This window comes from Hyperolius riggenbachi, chromosome 5, assembly GCF_040937935.1.
Source record: "Hyperolius riggenbachi isolate aHypRig1 chromosome 5, aHypRig1.pri, whole genome shotgun sequence".
Classification (NCBI taxonomy): domain Eukaryota; kingdom Metazoa; phylum Chordata; class Amphibia; order Anura; family Hyperoliidae; genus Hyperolius; species Hyperolius riggenbachi.
Genome location: NC_090650.1, coordinates 379,218,524 through 379,239,456, shown reverse-complemented (window position 1 = coordinate 379,239,456; position 20,933 = coordinate 379,218,524). Strand labels below are relative to the sequence as shown.

At 38.6% G+C, this 20,933-nt stretch overlaps 1 protein-coding gene across 8 annotated transcripts in view; it reads left to right on the top strand.

Moving 5' to 3' along the window:
- The window catches only part of RUNX1T1 (RUNX1 partner transcriptional co-repressor 1), a 205,417-nt gene extending 185,356 nt beyond the window's left edge, over positions 1-20,061 (top strand). For all 8 annotated transcript variants that reach the window (XM_068237633.1, XM_068237639.1, XM_068237636.1 and 5 more), the window contains exons 10-11: positions 5,073-5,263; positions 18,971-20,061. In XM_068237633.1, the coding sequence (XP_068093734.1) occupies positions 5,073-5,263; positions 18,971-19,246 (467 nt within the window). In that variant the 3' untranslated portion in view covers positions 19,247-20,061. The remainder of the gene's footprint in view (positions 1-5,072; positions 5,264-18,970) is intronic.
- The last annotated feature ends 872 nt before the right edge of the window (positions 20,062-20,933 follow it).

Here is a 20,933-nt window from a genome sequence, read left to right as displayed (position 1 = left end):
GCGAAAACGTCCGAACGACGGAACGTTCAAACGACGGGTCGTTCGCTAAAATCCGACGTGTGTATGGGCCTTAAATCTACAATTGCAAATTGGATTAGGTCAGCTATTATTGAGGCTTACAGAGTAATGAAGGTAGATCCTCCAGCTTCATTTAAAGCCCATTCTACAAGGGCCATGGCAGCTTCATGGGCAAATAGGGCAGGAGCCTCTCCTGAGCAGATCTGCAAGGCGGCGACATGGTCGACCTTTTCTACATTCATTCGCCATTATCGAGTGGATGCATTATCGGCTCATGACCAAGCGTTTGGGAGGAAGATTCTCCAAGCAGTGGTCCCACCCGGAGGTTGTATTACTTGTTAATCGTCTCACCTTGCCCTGAAGGATTGTCGGGTACGGATTTTTTAGAACGGCAAGGAGGTTAAGGGATACCCGAGGTGACATGATGAGATAGACATGGGCATGTACAGTGCCTAGCACACAAATAACTATGCTGTGTTCCTTTTTTCTTTCTCTACCTGAAAGAGTTAAATATCAGGTATGTAAGTGGCTGACTCAGTCCTGACTCAGACAGGAAGTGACTACAGTGTGACCCTCACTGATACGAAAGTCCAACTATAAAACCTTTTCCTAGCAGTAAATGGCTTCTGAGAGCAGGAAAAAGATAAAAAAAGGTCAATAGTTCATAGATTTTAGCTCTGGCATACTTCAATGAATGGGTCATTGAGCAAAAACAATAAAACAGTTAAAACTTAAAAAGTAGATTTAAACATAAAATAAAACTGTGGAATATCTTAAAAAGTCATTTTTAGGAGAAGGAAGATAGATACAATTATTTATTTTCGCATCTTTTAACATCTCCATTAATGTTCCTGCACCTTCCTCCAGAGCCAGTACTCTGTGATCTGTTTTCCACTCTTCTATCCTTCCCAAATAGATCCATTTTTTATTAAATATTCCTGAAATATGTTCAGATTATTCATTACTGTTTTTTATATATCACCCAGAGAACAATTGTTTCATATTGTGTAAAATGCTTCAATGTAAAAAAAACATTCATTTAAATTCAAATGAATGAAATGTTTTTTTTACAGTTTCTGAGAAAAACCTCTTTAATAAACCGTCATCCATGCAATATTCTGTGTATATTTCTTTTTGAGTAAATATGGTTTGTTTGCATTTAGTAATAAATTTGCAAGCACCTTATGAACATCCTATCAATTCTCTCAGCAGAGCTGTGCATGCCTGTGGGACTAGAATAGGAATGCATAATTTAAATATAAATTGCCTGATTAGCATATACAATTAGTCAAGCTGTAGCTTTGATCGTAAGCAAAAATTATTGTCCTGTATTGCCACTTAGATAGAATTTTAATTCACCTTGAATATTCAAAGTAAATTAGGCCCAGGCTGCATTGTTCACGTCTGTGATATTAAGTACTCTCACCTCCCCCACTATACCTTGTCCCAGTAACAAAAGGGGGGAAATGGAATACTGATGCAAGCAAATCATATCCCAAAAAAAGGGAAAAAAATGCTTCCTTCATTTCTATGATTCTGATCTGGCTTTTTGGCTTTAAATATTTAAATATTTTTCCCACTATAGTTGCAATTTTTAATCTCTTAGAATTTGCGGACAAAATTAGAAATGTTCTGAAGTTTCACTAATGGTTTGTGGGAAAATTAATTTATTTCTCGAGTGAGTCTCCTTACCGAATGCTTTCCGAAGCGTATTCATTCGCTCTTAATTTTTAATATCGGGTAATATGATTCTATTAGAAATCTATGTTCTTAATTAAACAGAACATTTAATTAAGGTGCTTTTTAAGTGAGTGAAACAATTAGGTGAAAACACTTGAATGAAACATGTCATAATTAGTTTTAATAGAGTGTTAATTGGCTCAACGTTTGCCAAGTTAATAATTAGTGCTTATTAAATTTTCAATTATTCATTGTCATTTTAGTTTGAATAAAGATGAAAATTAGATAAACTGCATCAAGTGGATGATTTTTTTTTCAATGATAATTAAATTAGATAATTGTATCTATTAGGCTATTGGTTATTTTTGTTTTACACAGAAATGTATCGATATATATCCTCTTTTTATTATTATAACTAGGGTGGGGATATCATGTTAAAAAACATGGTTTCAAATGCATATTTTATAGTTGAGAATCAGTAGAGAAAGGGTGCTATTCTCTTTCATAATGTCATCAAGGGAAATATAAATGTAATGGTAGACATTTCAATTACTATCTGCATTTTTTTTTTTATTTAAGAAGTCCATTTAGCAAAAAATATTACAGACGAAACATTCACATCGATCTGTTAAAATTTCTGTATCAGTAGTATCCATCATTCATCATAAGATGCATGCATTTTACATGGCTATAGAGCATAAACATATTGTATTATTGTAGGCAGTTCATTGTTGCTTTGTACGATGAATGTACAGATTTAAAAATAGAAACACTTTGTTCTATTTGTGATTTTTCCTGATCTAAATAAGGTTGAGAACCGTACGATGGTGACAACACGTTAATTTCTCAAGTCACTATTTTTCCTTAATGGTTGTTTTGTTTGTGCTTCTAACAATAAGCACATTTCAGCATTTGCAGGAGCTGAGAAATGTATTTCCTCCTTGTTAGTTACTAAGCAGGACTAATAGACTACAGTATAAATAGTCCAGTTTGGATTCAAGCTTCCAAAAAGTTGGAGTTTTGAAAACAAAAATGGGATTTTTTTTTTAATTACTATTTTAGTTAATTATTGACCTATATATAGTTTGACCTCTGTTGTTAAAGTGAACCTCCGGACTAAAAAATCTACTCGGCAGAACTGAAAAGGCTTGGTGTTTCTTGAACAGTTTCACAGCATCAAAGCTTTGTTTTTCTTACCAAAGCATCATTTTTAGCTGCATTTTTAGCTAAGCTCCACCCATCAAAGAAAACTGCCCGGGCTTTTTTCCCCTGATGCTGTGCAAAGCATGAAGGGATTTCCTAAGTTGATATTCACGTTGCCTAGCAACTGGGAGAGGTGATCAGCACACAGGACAGCTGGAACTGTGTCTCATGCTCCCTGTCACCTCCTTTCAACCAAAAAGATGGCTGCCCTCATGAAATCAAACATTTGCCTGTTCTTTTAAAACAGGGTGGGTAAGAGATTATATTACCTATCTATTTTAATTAACATAACTAATGTAACTTAATGACAGTATGTTTGTTTAGGCTGAAGTTCCTCTTTAATAACTATATTCATTTTCAGTTATTGATATGATCCATAAGGTTTTAAAGCAAACATGAAAATCAAGTAATAAAAGTTGGGATATTGCAAAGAGTTTTTGTTAAAATGTTTCCACATGTAGATATTTTACACATGTGGTGAGGCCATTTTGAATAATATCCATGCCAATTTAAAGGGGACCTCTAGGAAAATGTAAAAAATAAGACATGTTATAGTTATCATTATGTAAAATTAAGTTAAGATATTGTTGTGCCTTTTCTTGTCAGTTATCTCTTGTATTTTCCTGTAGAATTTGTTGAAAAAAATCAATATGACTACATGTCCTGTGTTGGAATGACAAAGAAAGTGAGTTAATGTGATTCTACTTCTTGTACACCTGATGACCAGCACAACTAAAAACTCATTCAGCTGGACTGAGTGTTGTTAGTGAGGCATTAGCAAATAACAGTGACCGCATGGGATCATGGGAAGTGTAGTAGAGCATCAGGAAGACAGGTAGTGAAGTAGGCAGAATTAGCCACTCCCAACAACTTCTGTTAGGATAGTGCAATGTATGGGATAGCTGCTAGGATAGTCCAGTGGATAGGATACCTGCTAGGATAGTGCAATGGATAGGATAGCTGCTAGGATAGTCCAGTGGATAGGATACCTGCTAGGATAGTGCAATGGATAGGATAGTGCAATGGGTAGGATAGCTGCCAGGATAGTGCAATGAGGCTAGAATGGTGATGTCATCTGGATATTCAGAACTATGTCAGTATATGTATATCTATATGTATCTAAATGTTTTAACGTGAACCTAATCAGAGGAGGGTCGGGAATGTGTATGGGGGAACTGTAAAGGAAATCAGACAGGTTTATTTAAGTAGCGGGTGTTACTTAAGGCCTACTAAATTTTGTTGATCTTAAACACCCAGTCGCCTTACCCTCCTTGGTGTTCGATTTCTGCTGAATGTCTGTTCAAAAAGTGGTTCAATTAATTTTCATGGAATTTTTGCCTGTAACTTACGAAAATGTATTATGCAAAGGTCTACTATACAATTGAGTATAATTAAAGTTTCAAACAAAAAATAATAATTTCTAAAAATATATTTTATTTAATTTCCATTTCTGTCAGGACACAATTTCTCCACTCTTAAGCTTTTTGGAAGAAAACATGCAGTTTTTTGCATGCATTAGTTGTGTTAAAATTTGCGTTTGTGTGCGCGTTTAGAGCATAGTTTAGAGCATTCTAAACTATGCATACGAATGTGGATTTTAATGTGAAAAACACATGCCAAAAAGATGGAACCCTGCCTTTTAGGACTTCTGGACGAGCCTGACTCGTCTATACCGTTTTCAGCTATTTTTACCTGGACGAGTCGGCTCGTCCATACCGCCAGAGAGGTTAATGAGAATTAAAAGAAAAATATGCGTGAAATAATCGCTATTAATATAATTATTTCTGTTCATTTAGGTGAATTTTCTTGTTCTTGTAAAATGAGTACTCTTTTTGTGCAGGCCACAGTTGCAAGATAATGACCTAGTTTATTTTATTATATATGTGAAATAGGTGTGTTAATGCAGTGTGGACCTGGGAGAGGTTTTTTTGGGAAAAGGGGAGTTATAAAGAAACTCACACTTAATCCATTGTTAGTTTTTTTTCAGTCTATTCTTGTAAACTGTCCTCTAGGGTGATATTACCTTTACAACTGCTGAGAAGCAGACAGACTTTCACTGTTACCTCTAGATGAATGTGCCTAGCCAGGATGATATTCTTTCCTTTTTCCACTCTTGCTTCTGGATCCCAATCACAGTGTACATATTTTTAGAAAATGTATTTATTTTACAGAAGAGGCAGTAAACGAGGTGAAAAGACAAGCTATGGCAGAGTTACAGAAAGCCGTTTCTGAAGCAGAAAGAAAAGCCCATGAAATGATTACTACAGAACGAGCGAAAATGGAAAGGACGGTAGCAGAAGCGAAGAGGCAAGCCGCGGAGGACGCACTCACCGTTATTAATCAGCAGGAAGACTCAAGCGAAGTAAGATGTTCACAAAAATATGTGCATGTCTGAGAGCGCGTGTGTGTTTTTTTTAATAGGTATAAATATTGAACAGGGGAAACTGAACAGTAATTTGGTTCTTCCGGTTGTAACACAAAATTAGCACAGGGCAATACAGTTGGAAACCAGATGGGCCGATAAACCATCTGTTTTTGTTTGACTTGACAATTAAATGTACAAGAAGATATGTTTCTACTGCATGTCATTTATACTGAAATGAATTGCTGAGGTAGCATTAGAAATTGACCTGGTTTTTAATGGATTTTAACTTTTTTAAAAATCGAGGCCTACTGTTATAGGCCACTGTTGGCCTGGTTTTCCAAATATGTTACTTGTACTGGAAAATCAGTGTAGTGCACAGTTCACCCAACCCTATCCTCAAGGCCCACCAACAGTACATGCTTTGTAGAAAAACAACAAACATGCACAGGTAAGGTAATTAGTGTCTCAGCAGAGCTCATTATCTACCCCTGTGGATTTCCACAAAACATGCACTGTTGGTGGGCCTTGAGGACAGGGTTGGGGAACACTGATGTAGTGGATAGCACTCTCATCTTGCAGTGGCACTATATGCAAGGAGTTTGTTTGTTCTCCCTGTGTTTGTATGGGTTTTCTTCAGGAAACAACTGTTCCTAGACTACAATGGACGTAGTAGGGATCAGGTTGTGAGCCCCTCTGAGGGACAGTAAGTGACATGACTAGATATACTCTGTAAAGCGCTGCAGAAGATGTCATCACAATATAAATACTAAATAATAATAATAAAATAACATGACTTATTTACTTTTCATATAGAAAGGATGGAACTGTATATGAAGTCATACAGTAATTATATAAGTAGAGACTAAAGAAAATGTGACGTGAGAGGGATATATGGGCGCTGTTGATCCATTGAGGCCTTAGTGACCGGCCTAAAGATACTGGTGAGGTCTTTATCCATTATGGTCACCAGATCACTCCCTTTCTGGCCACAGTTTGACTTACCCAGGCATGGCTTTGATTGATAATGGTCAAGCAAGTAACCTTGTATATTAAAGTTTATGCATGTTAGGATAACTTTTATTCTGTGTGTAACAGCATGAAGAGGGTGTGGCTAAACCTGTGGTATCCAGCGAGGGGTGGGGTTTAAGGCATTTGGTTTTCTTAACTTGTAGGCTTTTCAGATCGGAGCAGTCCTTTTCAATGCAGGAAGATTTTGGCGCAGCCGGCGCCACCATAGACTATAAAGGGATTTACTTTTATAGCGCGCTCAGTGAGTAACGTCGGCTCCGTCAGAAGACGGAGCCGAAGTTGCTTAAAAAACACAATAATTCGGGCTCCAGCAATCGCTGGAAGCCGAATTATATCATTCCCCCACTATCCATGGCGGCCTGGAGGGGGAATAGTAATAAACAGGGCCCGGACTTGTGCAGAAACAGGATCAGCCATATACAGGATGTATCCTGCGCCCAAGTCTACCGGCGCCGATTTCATATGTATGCTCTCAGATATATAGCTGACCATGCTAGGCTGGAAAATCATACAGGGTCACTTGAAAGAGTGCTGATCCCAGTGGTTGCCATAAGGAATTCTACTAAAAATTCAAACCAGAACACTCTTAAAAAAATAGCTATATTTATGTTCTCTTTCACATCACACTTTTCTGCATGGGAGTTTAGAGGGGTCAGTTCGTAGCGGGTTTGAAAGGAAGAGGAAATATATGACAGTTATTCATACAGTGCAGAAGAACTTCAGAGAACCTGGAGGAATTTTAAGAAGTTCTGTTCAGTACAACTGGGAATTTCTTTTCAGCAATAACAATATGAACAAGCTGCTTCTGTGTTTAATGAATGACCTCCCCATTACTATTCTGACCTTGCTTTTCTACATTTTGGTGGTCTGCTTTTTTTTTTTTTTTGCTTTTTTTTTTCAAGCAAAATAAACAGGCAGAATCAGAGATAATGAGCATGGCCCTCTCTCTGGCTGCAGATGCTGTGTGTAATTATTGTAATCCATAACACATTACTTGTATATAATAGACAAGCTGGTTATGTATGGGTTGATTCTCCCTTTCATCTCGGGCCGTGTACCTGCATGTTTTCACTAGACTCTTTGTTCTTTCATCTCGTGCATAAAACACTCGTAAAAATAATTACCGTAAAAAAATGTTTTTGTAATATTCTAGATATATTCTAAATATGCCTGTACGCAGGAAGGTAGCCCTGTGCAGTGTATATATATAACTGCTTCTAGATCATATTAATATATTGTGTGTGTGGTTGTATTGGTCTTTGCTACCATTTTATTGCGTCATGTGACACCAGCAATACAGGCAAGAGATGAGTCATTAATGTAAACAATGGCAATGACAGGTCAGTGTTTGAATACAGAAGCATTTTAAGACAGTTACCAACACTTCAGCTGTGTGGCACTCTGTAACTCAGTGTTTTATTAAGATTAGGGTCCTTTTCATATGGGCAGTAGCAGGCAATGCGAGTGTGTGTGTCTTAAGCTTAGCGGTATGAACGAGCTCACTCGTCCATGACCGCCGCGCTGGATTTCTCAGACCCTGGTGGGCCGATTTTCATATTTTTTTTTTTAAAACATGCAGCTAGCACTTTGTTTATACCGATCACCGCCGATGCGCCTCTACTCGCCGCATAACAGGCTCCCCCCCGAGACCCTGTGCGCAGCCTGGCCTATCAGCGCCAGGCAGCGCTAAGGGGTCGATCGGGACTCCCTCCGACGCCATGACGTGGATGACGTCATCCCGATCGTCGCCATGGTGACGAGGGAAGCCAAAAAGAAAATCCCGTTCTGAACAGGATTTCCTGTTTGCTCTGATCACCGGAGGCGATCGGAAGGGGCGGGGGGATGCCGCTGTACAGCAGCTATCATGTAGCTAGCACTAGGCTAGCTACATGATTAAAAAAAAAAAAAGGGCTGCGCCACCGCTCTGGCCGTTCTAATAGAACGCCAGAGTTTTAAAGTTGGGCATACACAATGCAATTCACTCGATTATCTTAGTTATTTCAATAAAAACAATCAAATCTATAAGAAATTGAAAAGAAACTTTTTTTTCAATCAAGAAAAAACAATGGATTTTTCAGTTTCCCATTTCTTTCGATAAAAAAAACTCATCGAATGTGTTGGAAAAATCAAATTGAAAAATAAAAAAAATGTATTCTATCATTTGTTTTATATTTTTGCGAAAATTGATCATAAGTGTTGATTTCTCTGATTATTTGATCAAGCGGAAAAGTCAGTTGGATTTATCTAGTCAAAAGAAAAAGAAAAATTAAATCATGTATAGCTGCCTTTACATATATATATATATATATATATATATATATATATATATATATATCTTAAGGTGTCCACACATGGTTTAATTTTTTACCTGCTTAATCAAATAATAATAAAAATCGAACCAATATACCATACACTTATGATCATTTTTTTTCCAAAAATATGAAACAAATGGTCAAATAAAACTTTCAGTTTTTATATTTTCCAACACATCCAATCACATTTTTATCGAAAAAAGGAAAAAAAAAACGATCATTCTTTTCTCAGTTGTTTTTATCAAAAAAGTTGAAAAATTGATCAATTTGATTGTATCGTGTATAACCACCAGTTAATGCTTCTTTCATATTGGAGGCCAAGATGTATGCTTGTCGTATAGCTCAGCCTCCTATCTGTCCGCAATCAAGCACCTTCTGGATGCAATTTTATACAGCCAAATGGCAAATACAGCCAAAAATACACATGGTGTGATATCCTCATGCCACGGAATATGTTGGCGCTCTCTAAATCAATAATAATAATGTTGTGTCTGAGTGCAACTGTGGTCATGCTCAGACGTGAGTCCATGTGATGGATGCTCATAGTACCTGGCTGGTGCACAGGAGGTGGATGCAATGACTGCTGCTGCACATATGAAAGGGGCCTTAATCTTGGCTAACTCACATATGAAAAGGGCCTTAATCTTGGCTAACCTGAACAGGAGGTGGTCGTGACACAATTCCATTCCATAGATTGTGTCATGATCATTTAATAAAAGTGGACTTGATCTACCTGAGTGTGCGGACCTTCTGAGTTTTGTCACTGACTACGTTTATGGTCCTGCACCTCCACAGTGGTGTACGATTCTTCTTCTGTTTGTGAACAGGAGGTGGGGCACATGTGGATGGATATGAGTTTGGAAAGAGGATGGAAGGTGTGTAGATGTTTTGCTTCACAGAAATAGAGTTAAACAGGTAACTATGAAAAGAGGGGGCCATATAAAATGTTGGAACTGAAATATGACATGTTGAGCTTGATATTCCATTAAAGAGAATCTGTATTGTTAAAATCGCACAAAAGTAAACATACCAGTGCGTTAGGGGACATCTCCTATTACCCTCTGTCACAATTTCGCCGCTCCTCGCCGCATTAAAAGTGGTTAAAAACAGTTTAAAAAAGTTTGTTTATAAACAAACAAAATGGCCACCAAAACAGGAAGTAGGCTGATGTACAGTATGTCCACACATAGAAAATACATCCATACACAAGCAGGCTGTATACACCCTTCCTTTTGAATCTCAAGAGATCATTTGTGTGTTTCTTCCCCCCTGCAGTTCTCATGCACTGAAGTTCCAGGCTGCTCTTTTCTTCCTGCAAACAGCTTTGCCCTTGTCTGTAATTCATCAGTATGTGAAAGCCCAGCCAGCTCAGAGGACGATTTATCCAGCTTGTAAAAGAAAAGAGATAAGAGAGAAGCTGCCCTAATCTAAATAATACACAGGCAGTGGGCATAGAGGGGCCTGGAAGGGGGAGTTCATAGCAGAACCACAACACTGAAGAACTTGGCAGCCTTCCAGACACAGGCCGACAAGTCTGACAGGGGAAAGATACATTGATTTATTACAGAGACTGTGATAGCAGAAAGTACTGCAGTAAGCCAGAACACATTAGAATAGCTTTTGGAACTTGTAAGATGATAAAAACCAGGATGCAATTTTTGTTACGGAGTCTCTTTAAAGGATAAGGCAGTGCATGTTGCTGATAAATGCACACTGTAGCAAAAGGTCATACTTGTCCTAGAAAAGTAGTAGTAGCGAACCGGACCCCACACAGTCCTTTTATTGGAGGCACAATTTTGAGTTGAGATAAGGTGTTTTCTCCCACCCCTCTGTTGTCTCTGCTTCATGCTCATTATCCCAGCAATTTTTTAAAAAATTGGCTGTATAATGAGTAGTGGGTTTATTCTAGCTGTGAAACCTGTGCGGTTTATAATTACCTGATGCAGTTCTGTGGAAATGGCCGTATTTCAGCTCCTAAACATGCTGCTAAACAACGAGAAGACCCCTGCTTAATTCTTGAGTGTGCTGTGAATGGTAATTGGGAGAATATAAAAAGGGAAGGAACCATGCATAGCATTTCATTGCACACGCTGTGGACATGGGAAAGTATTTGTAGATGAACGGTTTTATGGAAGGGGCAGTGGAGCATTGGAAAAAATATACACTTTAACCACTTGAGGACCACGGGCTTACTCTGCTTGCGGCGTTCACTGATGGAGCAGAGCTCACTCAAGCAGGGATGCGCGCACTCAAGCTCCGCCCACCGCTCTTGACGTCTTTTGGTGTTAGGCGGTCCTGGAGCTGCCACCTTCCTGATGCCTATTGGCGTTAGGCGGTCAGGAAGAGGTTAACAATCAGGTAAGGCTCCAAAAACATAACTCTGTGTGAAATACACTTGTGATAAATACCTAAGGTAAAACGTATAGAAAACGGTGAGAGAGAGAGAGCTCACTCAATTTATGTATGTGGATACTTGGCCAACCGGCCGAGGACAGATCTCACCTTTATGAAGTGCTGGATTACCCTTATGGGTATGCCAGCTTCCACGCTTTTGTCCCTTTAAGCCAAGGACCCGGCTTGTTGGTGGTGTGGCTGCTGAAACCATTTTCCTCTGTCAGGACCTGCTCCTCTGCCACTCTCCCCTGCCTCTATCAATGAAGGAGACTTGGGTTGGGTTGCAGTGTTATACTATCCTCTGAGAAACAGGGGTATCTCTGTAAGCACTTGTATTGTCAGTGGCGAGCGGAGCCTGCACACTGCAGGCGCTTACCTGCTGAGAGCGTGAGCAGGGAGGGAGGGTAAATAACGGTAGGGAAGACAAAGAGTTCGTATGAATAGGTGTAAGTATGAATGGTTTTTTCTTTTCTATGGCAACGCCTTTCAAGGGGGAGTTAACAACTTTTCTTCTTATTTGTCTGAGGAAGAAGTTAACTACCCCTTCAAAATGTGTTGCCATATGAGCAGGAGGAGTTCACTTTCACTATTATACAGTCCTGCTCTAATGTTTCTGGCCTAGTATTCACAAATTTTGGATACTTTAAGAATCCAAATGTAGACAGGTTCTCAAGAGCAAAGTTATACCAATATAGGCAGTTGAAGAGCAATCCTGGGTATCTGGTGTGGGAGTCAGTGGCTTCATAAACTGAGGAGTCGGATGATTTTTGTACCGACTCCACAGCCCTGTATTTGTTAACCATGGTTGACATGAACAAAAGTGAATTTGACCCTCCATGGGTTTTATCACTCGCTTGTTCTTATACAGTATTTTAGGACTGGTGGGAGAAATTGCTGACAAACTCAAAGGAAACATACACGTTCCATACTGTTGGGTGACCTGGGAAATTAAATCCAGGAGTAGCAGTACTAACAACCTTACTACATGTATTACTTTCAGTTAGAAGTCAGGCACTATCTCCTACAGTCTATGCTGCATAGCCATTAGCTACTGTACACCACTTTGAATAGCTGTGAGTTGTTTAGTAATTGAATACATGAAAGGATAGGTTAAAAGCCTCAATTAGAAAACTGTGCAAAGACAAAAAACTGGTGCACAGCTCCACCGTCAATGTGTAGCTGGGACTTCATGGAAAGAGCAAAAAATGTAATTTGTTGCAGATTTCTCCGAGGATGAAAGACCCTTGTAGAATCACTAGATGCCCAGAGTTTCATTTTAATGCGCAGCAGATGAGTTCTCATAGAGAAAAGGAACTGATTTGCAACATCTGAAAGTTTCTCAGGAAGAGTCAAAAGGGAAGCAAATAACTCTATAGCAGGAATCAAACACGACCAGCACGTAATTGGTTTGGCATCTTGATGTTAACAAGTCAGATATTGATGAAGGCATTTGTACGCATTCAGTTGGGTCTTTGTTCTGTAACATAAATATACAATTCCACCCCATTTGCCAACATCTAAGAGGGATTTTCGATTGTGGGGTCACAACTATTCTCTATTTTTTATGGCCTAGCTGTAATTTTGGCATGGTCATTGTATTTTAATTACAACGTAAAAATAAAATTTTTGAACTGTGTTAAATTTCAAAACTTTGATCTGTAGACCTCCCATTTTGAAAATTACTGTTAGATGAAACCAGGATGTTGAAGCATCGCTCCATGGTTGACGTAAAGCAAGTCTCAGACTGATGATAGCCAATACAGCAAGCAATTGATCAGGTTGTAGTAATCAGTGTACCAACATGCCCTACTCTTACTATACTTCTAAGGGCCTGAGCCCACTAATGCAGTTGTGTCCGCTTCGGTCCGCTTTTCAGGTGTCCATTAACGGTACAATTTTTTCACCAAATGTGATCTTTCCATGCAATTTCAGTGATCAAATTGTGTAGAAAATTTGCAGTTTATGAAGGCAGTTGATAAGTAACTATTCTTTGGTCGATTGCTAAATAGGATAAAGTCGATCCAAAAGTTGGATTTTATGATCGAATTTGAAGAAAGAATCGTTCAGTAAATGTGAACAATCGATAATTACCTTCCAATTAGTTACGATCATTCAAATCACATCAAAAGATCGTATATGATGAAAAAATTGTACCGTTAATGGGCACCTTAACATTGATGTGTAACTGAAAGGGAGACACAACTGCATCAGTGAGTACAGACCCTGAATGGGAAAGTGCCAGTTTTACCCAGGACTGTGGGGTCGGTCTGAGTCAGAGCAATTTTTGGGTACCTTGCGTTGGAGTCCGGGAAAAAATGCACCAACTCCTAATACATTTAATCTGAACTATAAACTAAAAGAGAATCTGATAAAATGTTCTATATCTCAGACAATAGTCATCACAAATAACTAATATATCCAGTGATAGCAGTGCTTAGTCCACAAAAATGAAATAATAAACCAATCAAAAACAAGTTACTTGGGCTTCTGCAATAAAATAGTCACTATATTTTTAAAGTCAGATATATATATCCTTACATATAATAAATAACATCTCTTTTGTGTCACTAGTAGGTCAATGAGATGCAAAAAAATCTGTGTAGGTGCAGGTTTATGCAAATGTATGCAGTCTCTTTGCTCTTGCTTTTAAATTTGAGGTTGGTGACTACAAATTAAGTTATATTTTAGTACTATGCTCTACATATGCACTGAGAATGTTGTGCATATTGAACACAGAGGTGTTGTTTATAACCCGTAAACCTGGTTCAGATTGTGTATGAAGAATGTGTAATAGAGGTGTAATACCTTCATTCTTATGCAGAGTACCTGCACATCACTTTTACATGTACCTACAGTTACATTGCCTAGGGCCCGATTAATCTTCTGCACTTTCTAAGTGTACTCTTCCCAAGGTCTAGCTTTGTTTTCTATTAACAGCTACTCTACTGCAATATCCTAAGTTTAGTTAAAATGCATCTCTGGTTTACATAAAAAACAAGAGGTACGCTAATGATTAAAACTTAGAATGTTCCAATACATTTTCTGTTTAATAAGATTCACTGGAACCTTGTATCAGTTGGTTTCAGGTGCATAGATCTGCCCTCTTGCAGAAAACGACTCTGTTTCTGTATCAGACATAGAGCAGGCAGTGGCCTTTTTCTGCAAGGTGGCAGGGCTACATGCTGGAATTAGGCTGATATGGGGCTCTAGTGAATCTTATTATACAGACAACATACTAGGGGAAACATGTTGGCAATGACAGGTCACAATGGCTGACAGGGTAGAGCATACATATCAAACTCTGGCCTGTGGGCCAAATCTGGCCCTCTGAGCCACAAATTTGGCCCCCAAGTGGTTTCCCCACTTTGTATTATGTTTGGCCCACTCTAGATCACCAAGGAAGCTATATTGGAGGTAAAGGTTTAGATCATCAGGGAAGCCATTTGTGGGAGGTAGGGGGAAACCACTAAACACTAGAGAGCTGTATAGGGGAGGGTGGGGGCCACTAGAACACCAGGGAACTGTATAGGAGAGGGAGGACCACTAGACACCCAACACTGTTTAGGGAAGGGAGGAGAGCAACTAGACCCAAGGGAACTGTATAGGGAAGGGAGGACCACTAGACACCAGGGAATTGTTTAGGAGTTGAAGGGGGGCCATTAGACACCAGGGAACTTTATAAGGGAGGAAGGTGGCCAGTAGACATTGAGGTTGGCCTGTGACTAGGTCCCAGTGTTCAATTTCGGCCCATTTTGTATTGGAGTTTGACACCCCTGGGGTAGAGTGTCAGCTTTCTGTCTAGGAGCTTTTTGTTCCCAAAAGCAGATGCCATCTTCAATTTAGCTTTCGGCAATAATGAAATGCCTTTTATGTTACATACTTTCAACCAACAAGATTGTTATATGCAAATGAGAGAAGTCAAAGTGCCAGTCGGAGTTGGTGGAATCATAAACTGAGTAGTTGGATGATTTTTGTGCCGACTCCACAGCCCTGATTTTACCAATAAATCAGTGAAAAGGCCTATTGTTGTGTCATCTAAATGCTACACTATAGCAAAGTAAACATATCCCCAATCCATTTGCTATGTGAAGTAATAGGTTTTGACATCTCCAAAACGGAGCTAAGTTTAGACAACGCAAACCTGAAACCAGAAGGATTGAATTAAAACCAGGTGATGCCAGACATCCAGTCTACAACCTGAATGTTTAACTACCAAAGAAACATCTGTTTCTGTGTTTGGAAACTTTTTTTTCTTTCCTGGGATATTTTGAAGTGTTTTCAAAAGATGGGAACAATTTTAGAAATAAAAAAAATTCCCGCACATGCATTTGTAATTATCTGGTTGGTTCTGTATATTCCATGCTTTTGAATGCAGCCACATATGACTTTAATCTAATGGAGCCAGAAAGTTTTGGACAGATACCATATTTCCACATGGCCAACTTTCCAGTACTTTCTAAAGTCCAACGTTACTACACTTTTATAGGCGGTTATAGAAGCCGTTTTTAAGGAAATCAACTTATGATCATCATTTTTCTAGGAAGAAAAAAAAAAGTTTTATGTTTGGAACTTTTAATACTCACAACCAATTTTTAATTTTTAATTTTAAAGTGACCCTGTAGTGAAAGGGCTATGAAGTCTCCCATACTTATTTTATATTGCATATTGCCTGGCTGTACTGCTGATCCTGTGATTCTAATACTTTAAGCCTGTAATACTTTAACCTCCCTGGCAGTGTGATTGAAAAACAAAAGTTTGCTTTCCTAAAACAGAAAGAATTTGCGATATTTCAGGTTGGAGTGAGCTTGAGATGTCTCCCAGAGCAACACTGCTGAATATATGCAAATTAACCATTGTACCCTTAGAAGCTAAACACACCTCCAGAACCGCTGGAATGCAATGATGTGTCAGCTTGTTAATTTGTACAGAGCCATAATAATCCAACATGCATACAGACTGTTTCGGATTGTTTGATCCTCATCAGTGCATGGCATGGATTAATTTGGCTCTATGGAGTAGGGCTTGTAAATCCGAGAGGCACAGACTAACCAGCAAGCTCATGGTGACCCAGAACTCATTGGAGTGTGTAAGGGACTACAATGGTCCTAAAAGCCCCCTTACTAAGATGTTAAGAAAAACAAAAGTTTGCTTTTTGGCAGTGTGATTGTTTCCGTATTTTAGGGTCTAAAAGCGTTTTTTTCCTCGCTTTTAGACCCTAAAACCAGGGAAAAAAATTATACCGCAGAGAGATCTGCAGCAGCCCCATTCTAACTCACCTCCCTGGGATCCAGCACTGCAATTCTCCCTCCATCCTCCAGGTGTTGCCATAACTCTGTAGTGAGATCACCATCTATTATCATGAGCCTGACTTGGGGTTACCGCCAGGGAGGTTAAGACAGTCAGCCAGATCAGGTGATCTGACTGACAAGCCACATGGCTATTCCAGGTGGTCGATTCAAACACAATGGAGACAAAAGATCAGCAGTGCAGACAGGCAATTGCCATTGTTTGAAAATAAACATATATGGCATTCTCTACATTTCCCTCACTGTAGGGACACTTTAAAAAAAATGTGTACAGAAAAGTGTACAGAAAAGAAATGCATTGTTCGTCCCACTCATCCTGTCTATTCCGTCGTGTGCCGCTTCGCCAGCCCTCCAACCTCTCCATTAAAACAGCACAAGTCACTAGCCTGGAGGCTAGCAAAGTGTGTGTGTACATCCTTGACCCCCACCCTGTCGTATAAGATTATAGTTAAAAAAAATTGCAGTAAGCTGACCAAAAATAAAATGATCTCTTTTTTGCAGGCCTTGTTCACATCTAAAAACGAAGACACAAGCGGTTTGCGTTTTTGTGCAAAGTTTTTTTAGCGCTCCATTGTGCGCTGCGTTTTTGTTAAACGCGCTTTTCTAAACACTTTTCCAGAGTGGTTCTTGCATTCACTCTCTGATGCAAGTCAGGAAGTGAACTCTTTGACTCGGAAAATAATAAATACAACATATTTATTCTAAAAAAAACGCTGCACAAAACGATTTTGTGAGCGTTTTGCGTTTTTCCTATACCTTCCATTGTAGCAAAAATGCCCCAAAAATGGTACAGGCACGCAGCGCGCTGATATGAACCCTTTCATAGAGATTCATTGCACAAGCGTTTTGTGGCCGATTATGAAAACCGCCAGCTCTTGAAAAAAGGGCAAAGATGTCCTTAGTGTGAACGAGCCCTCAAAGTCTATATTCTACCAGCAAATTGCCATATACCGTACATATTGTAAGGTGATTGATCAATTGAGCAATGACTTTATGTCTGTTCAATCACTCCCTGTGTATGAGGAGTGACCCTGTTTGGAGGAATAATAATCTATTGAATTGATTTTTTCCAGCTAATGTCTGCTGCATTTTATTTTAGCAGGAGATCCCCAGGTTCTCCTACTTGTCCAGAGAATAAGCATACGGTATTGTTCGGGCGATCCTAATGTACATGTAATTTGCGTGTAATTTCCAGTTCAAAATCTTAACCCTAACCTACAAAACTTTCCACAATCCCTCTCCTTTGTACATCTTCTCACTAGTTTCCAGATACCAACCCAACCGCAATCTCAGATCTGCACATAACCTTTTGTCCTCTTCTAGATTCACCTCCTCGCATTCACCTATACAAGATTTTGCACATGCTTCACCCCTCCTCAACACATCCATCGCTCTCCAACCTTTGATATCTTTAAACACTCCCTCAAAACTCACTTTTTCCCCCTTTGACCTAAGGTCAAGTTGCACCCCTTACTAGATAATCTAAAAAGCACAATGCCTCAAGGTATGATTATTGCATACTACCCCTTCCCTTGTTCCCTGCCTATTCCTTTAGATTGTAAGGACACCCCTTTTGTGTCTTTTAATTTATTACAGGTTTTAATCATCTTATTACTTTTGTCATTGTAATTACCAAATCTGTATTTTGTACCAATTCTGTATTGGGAATCAATTCTGTATTTGGTATATTGGTATATGCCATTGTCTGTATTGTTATGTTCTCAGTACAGCACCACAGAATATGTTGGCGCTTTATAAATCAATAATAATAATATTAAATGCCTGTCATGATAATTGTCAGATTATACTTTACACAGTAGAAAGCCGTACCCAGTTTTCTTGTACATTGTAGTATACATTGACTAGGCATTTCTGTTTTACTGTTGTTGGGGTGACATAAGTATATAAATGTATCTGCATTAGATCTATATTATCAGTAGACTAGAAAAGAGTTTGAGTGAAGCGGGATGTCTTTCATATTTACATTGAGAGGTTCTTATCTCTCTCACGATTCGTTCATATGCTTTATATGGACATCTAAAGATCTTTTTTTCTTCTCTTCTGCTGATCAAACTTTTGAGTACTTTTGTGATATTGAAAACTTTCTAAAATTATGCTGTTGGCAGCAATCCTCAGAACCAAAGAACTACAACTATGATAGGCCCTCCATTTTTTAATCAAGTACATTGTTACCTGTGGAGTGGTGCAGTATGCTTCCACCTTTCATTTCTCGGCTACTTTTATCACAGCCTTCTTTGAAAACTTTCAGTGAAGTTAGGGAGATGATCGAAAGATGATAAAATATCAAATACACTTTTTAGACCTGAAACTAAGTCACTTGAAAGGAGGAGAGAGAGAGAAAAAACTTTCAATGAAGTTTTTTATTGTTTTGAACATGAACATGCCTTTGCTGGTAGCATCTTCTGTCATCTGCTACTGAAAAACCAGAGCAGATTGTTTACATAGCATTTTGCAATTTCACTATAATAAGGCAAATTCAGTGGATTTGCACAAATGTCTCACCATGTGTTCAGAACACATTTCGTACTTTTTCCACCTGTGCTTGTAATTTACAGTTCGTTTGATGTTACTCTTTGAGGCAATGAATATCGTTAAACCATGAAACAGCCTAACAAAATTTCTGCTTGTCTTCCATTCTTTAGAGTTGCTGGAACTGCGGACGAAAGGCGAGCGAAACCTGCAGCGGCTGCAACACGGCCCGGTACTGCGGGTCCTTTTGTCAGCACAAAGACTGGGAGAAGCACCATCACATCTGCGGACAGACTCTTCAAGCTCAGCAGCAAGGGGACACACCAGCCGTCAGCTCTTCGGTGACACCCAGCAGTGGCACAGGAAGCCCTATCGACACACCACCAGCAGCCACTCCACGATCCACCACTCCCGGCACACCGTCCACCATAGAGACAGCTGCTCGTTAAAAATACAGACACAAAAAAAACTGAATACTTTGAAAACTTTATAAACTCGACAAAACCAAGTCCTCATCCTCAGATGTTCAAAGATGTAAAATAAACTATCCTAATTCAGTGCTACAATAACAATGAACTACGTTTACCTTGAGGTAGTAATAAACAAAAACAAAGTGAAGGCCAGTAATGGGTCACAATAACTTCTTACAGAAATCAAAGATATCTTTTCGTTAGAGAACTGAAAGAGAGTACAAAATATAACGATGCGAAAATTGACCTCCTACCTGGTGTTTTTAAGTAGCTGGGATTTTAAACTAGATGACCTCATTAATAGATGCTTTACCAAACAGCGAACCAAGAGATTGCTAACTGCTGTTGAGAGCAAAAAGATAAAAATTAAAAAAAAAAAGATTAAGAAAAATGCTCATACGAAAAATACAAAACAAAGAATATCTCACATTGTTCTCTCTAGCGATGAAGGAGAAAGGAAACGGTGACAACACCTCCTCAAGGGCATGAGAGTCAGATACGGCAGTAGACATTTTAACAAGGTAACGAATGGCGTCCAAGGGAAACGAACTGATCTTTGAAGACCCGCTACAAAAACCTGCAGATGTGCAACAGATTGAAAGAGAACACAGATGTTCATCATAAGTACAATAATATCCAGGTCAACGATACAGAAGATGAATTGCAGTGGGTTGTGTGATTACAGCGGCAGAGAAATACCTTGAATAAGGGACGGCTTCATCCACACATAAAGTAGCAAGCTGGCAATCATGACAACAAGCAGTTGCCCCAAATAAAAAAAAAAAACTTTTCAACATTTAATCTCTTTTGCAAAGTTCCACAGAGACAATCGGGTCTATTCTAATATTTTTTTTTATTCAAAGCAACAAAATAATTAAAAAAAAAATTATGTATACACAGTGGCTTCAGCTCCAGGCCGCGTTTCAAAAAAAAAAAAAAAACATCCCATACTCATCCACTAAAAAAAAAAAAAAATACAAAAAACTAGTAGTCTCGGTGTTTAAAACACTCCTGTCCTGTGAGATCCCCCAATGGTGTTTTTACTTGTAAATGTGATGGACAAATGTGAATATGCATTGTAGTTTTAACCATGCCCACATTTAACCTCCTATTCTTAGCTGGTGAGATAAACTGTCTCTTTCTATGCTGCTTTTATAACTGTATATGTAAGTGATATTTCTCTAGTAGTTACAGACAGCCCTTTTTATTTCATCTTCAAAAAAAAAAAAAAAAAGGAAAATGTAACGCTATATACCGGAGCTGCTAATTCACTCTGTTATATTTTTTTTTTTTGTCCTAAAATTAGCATGTTTCACGGAATGCTAACCTATCTGTGTTTTTGTAGGAGGGATGTACATAAATGTATTTTTGCACTGTCACAATGACTCCCTAGGCATGCATTTTTTTTTGGCAAATTTCTTTTTCAGTATTCTAGATCCACGTCATCAATTCGTTGTTGGAATAGAACCATAGTGGATTTTAATTTTATTTCAGCAATTTTATTTTACTCTTTTTTTTTCTTATTTTTTTCATTCTTCAAGATTTACAAAAAGGGACTTTTTTTTAAATAAATGGAAAAAAAAAGAAAATGTCACTTAAATGTTAAAAAAAAAGGCAGTGCATGCTTATTGCTGTTAAGGAAACGTGTTGCTGATTTTAAAACTAT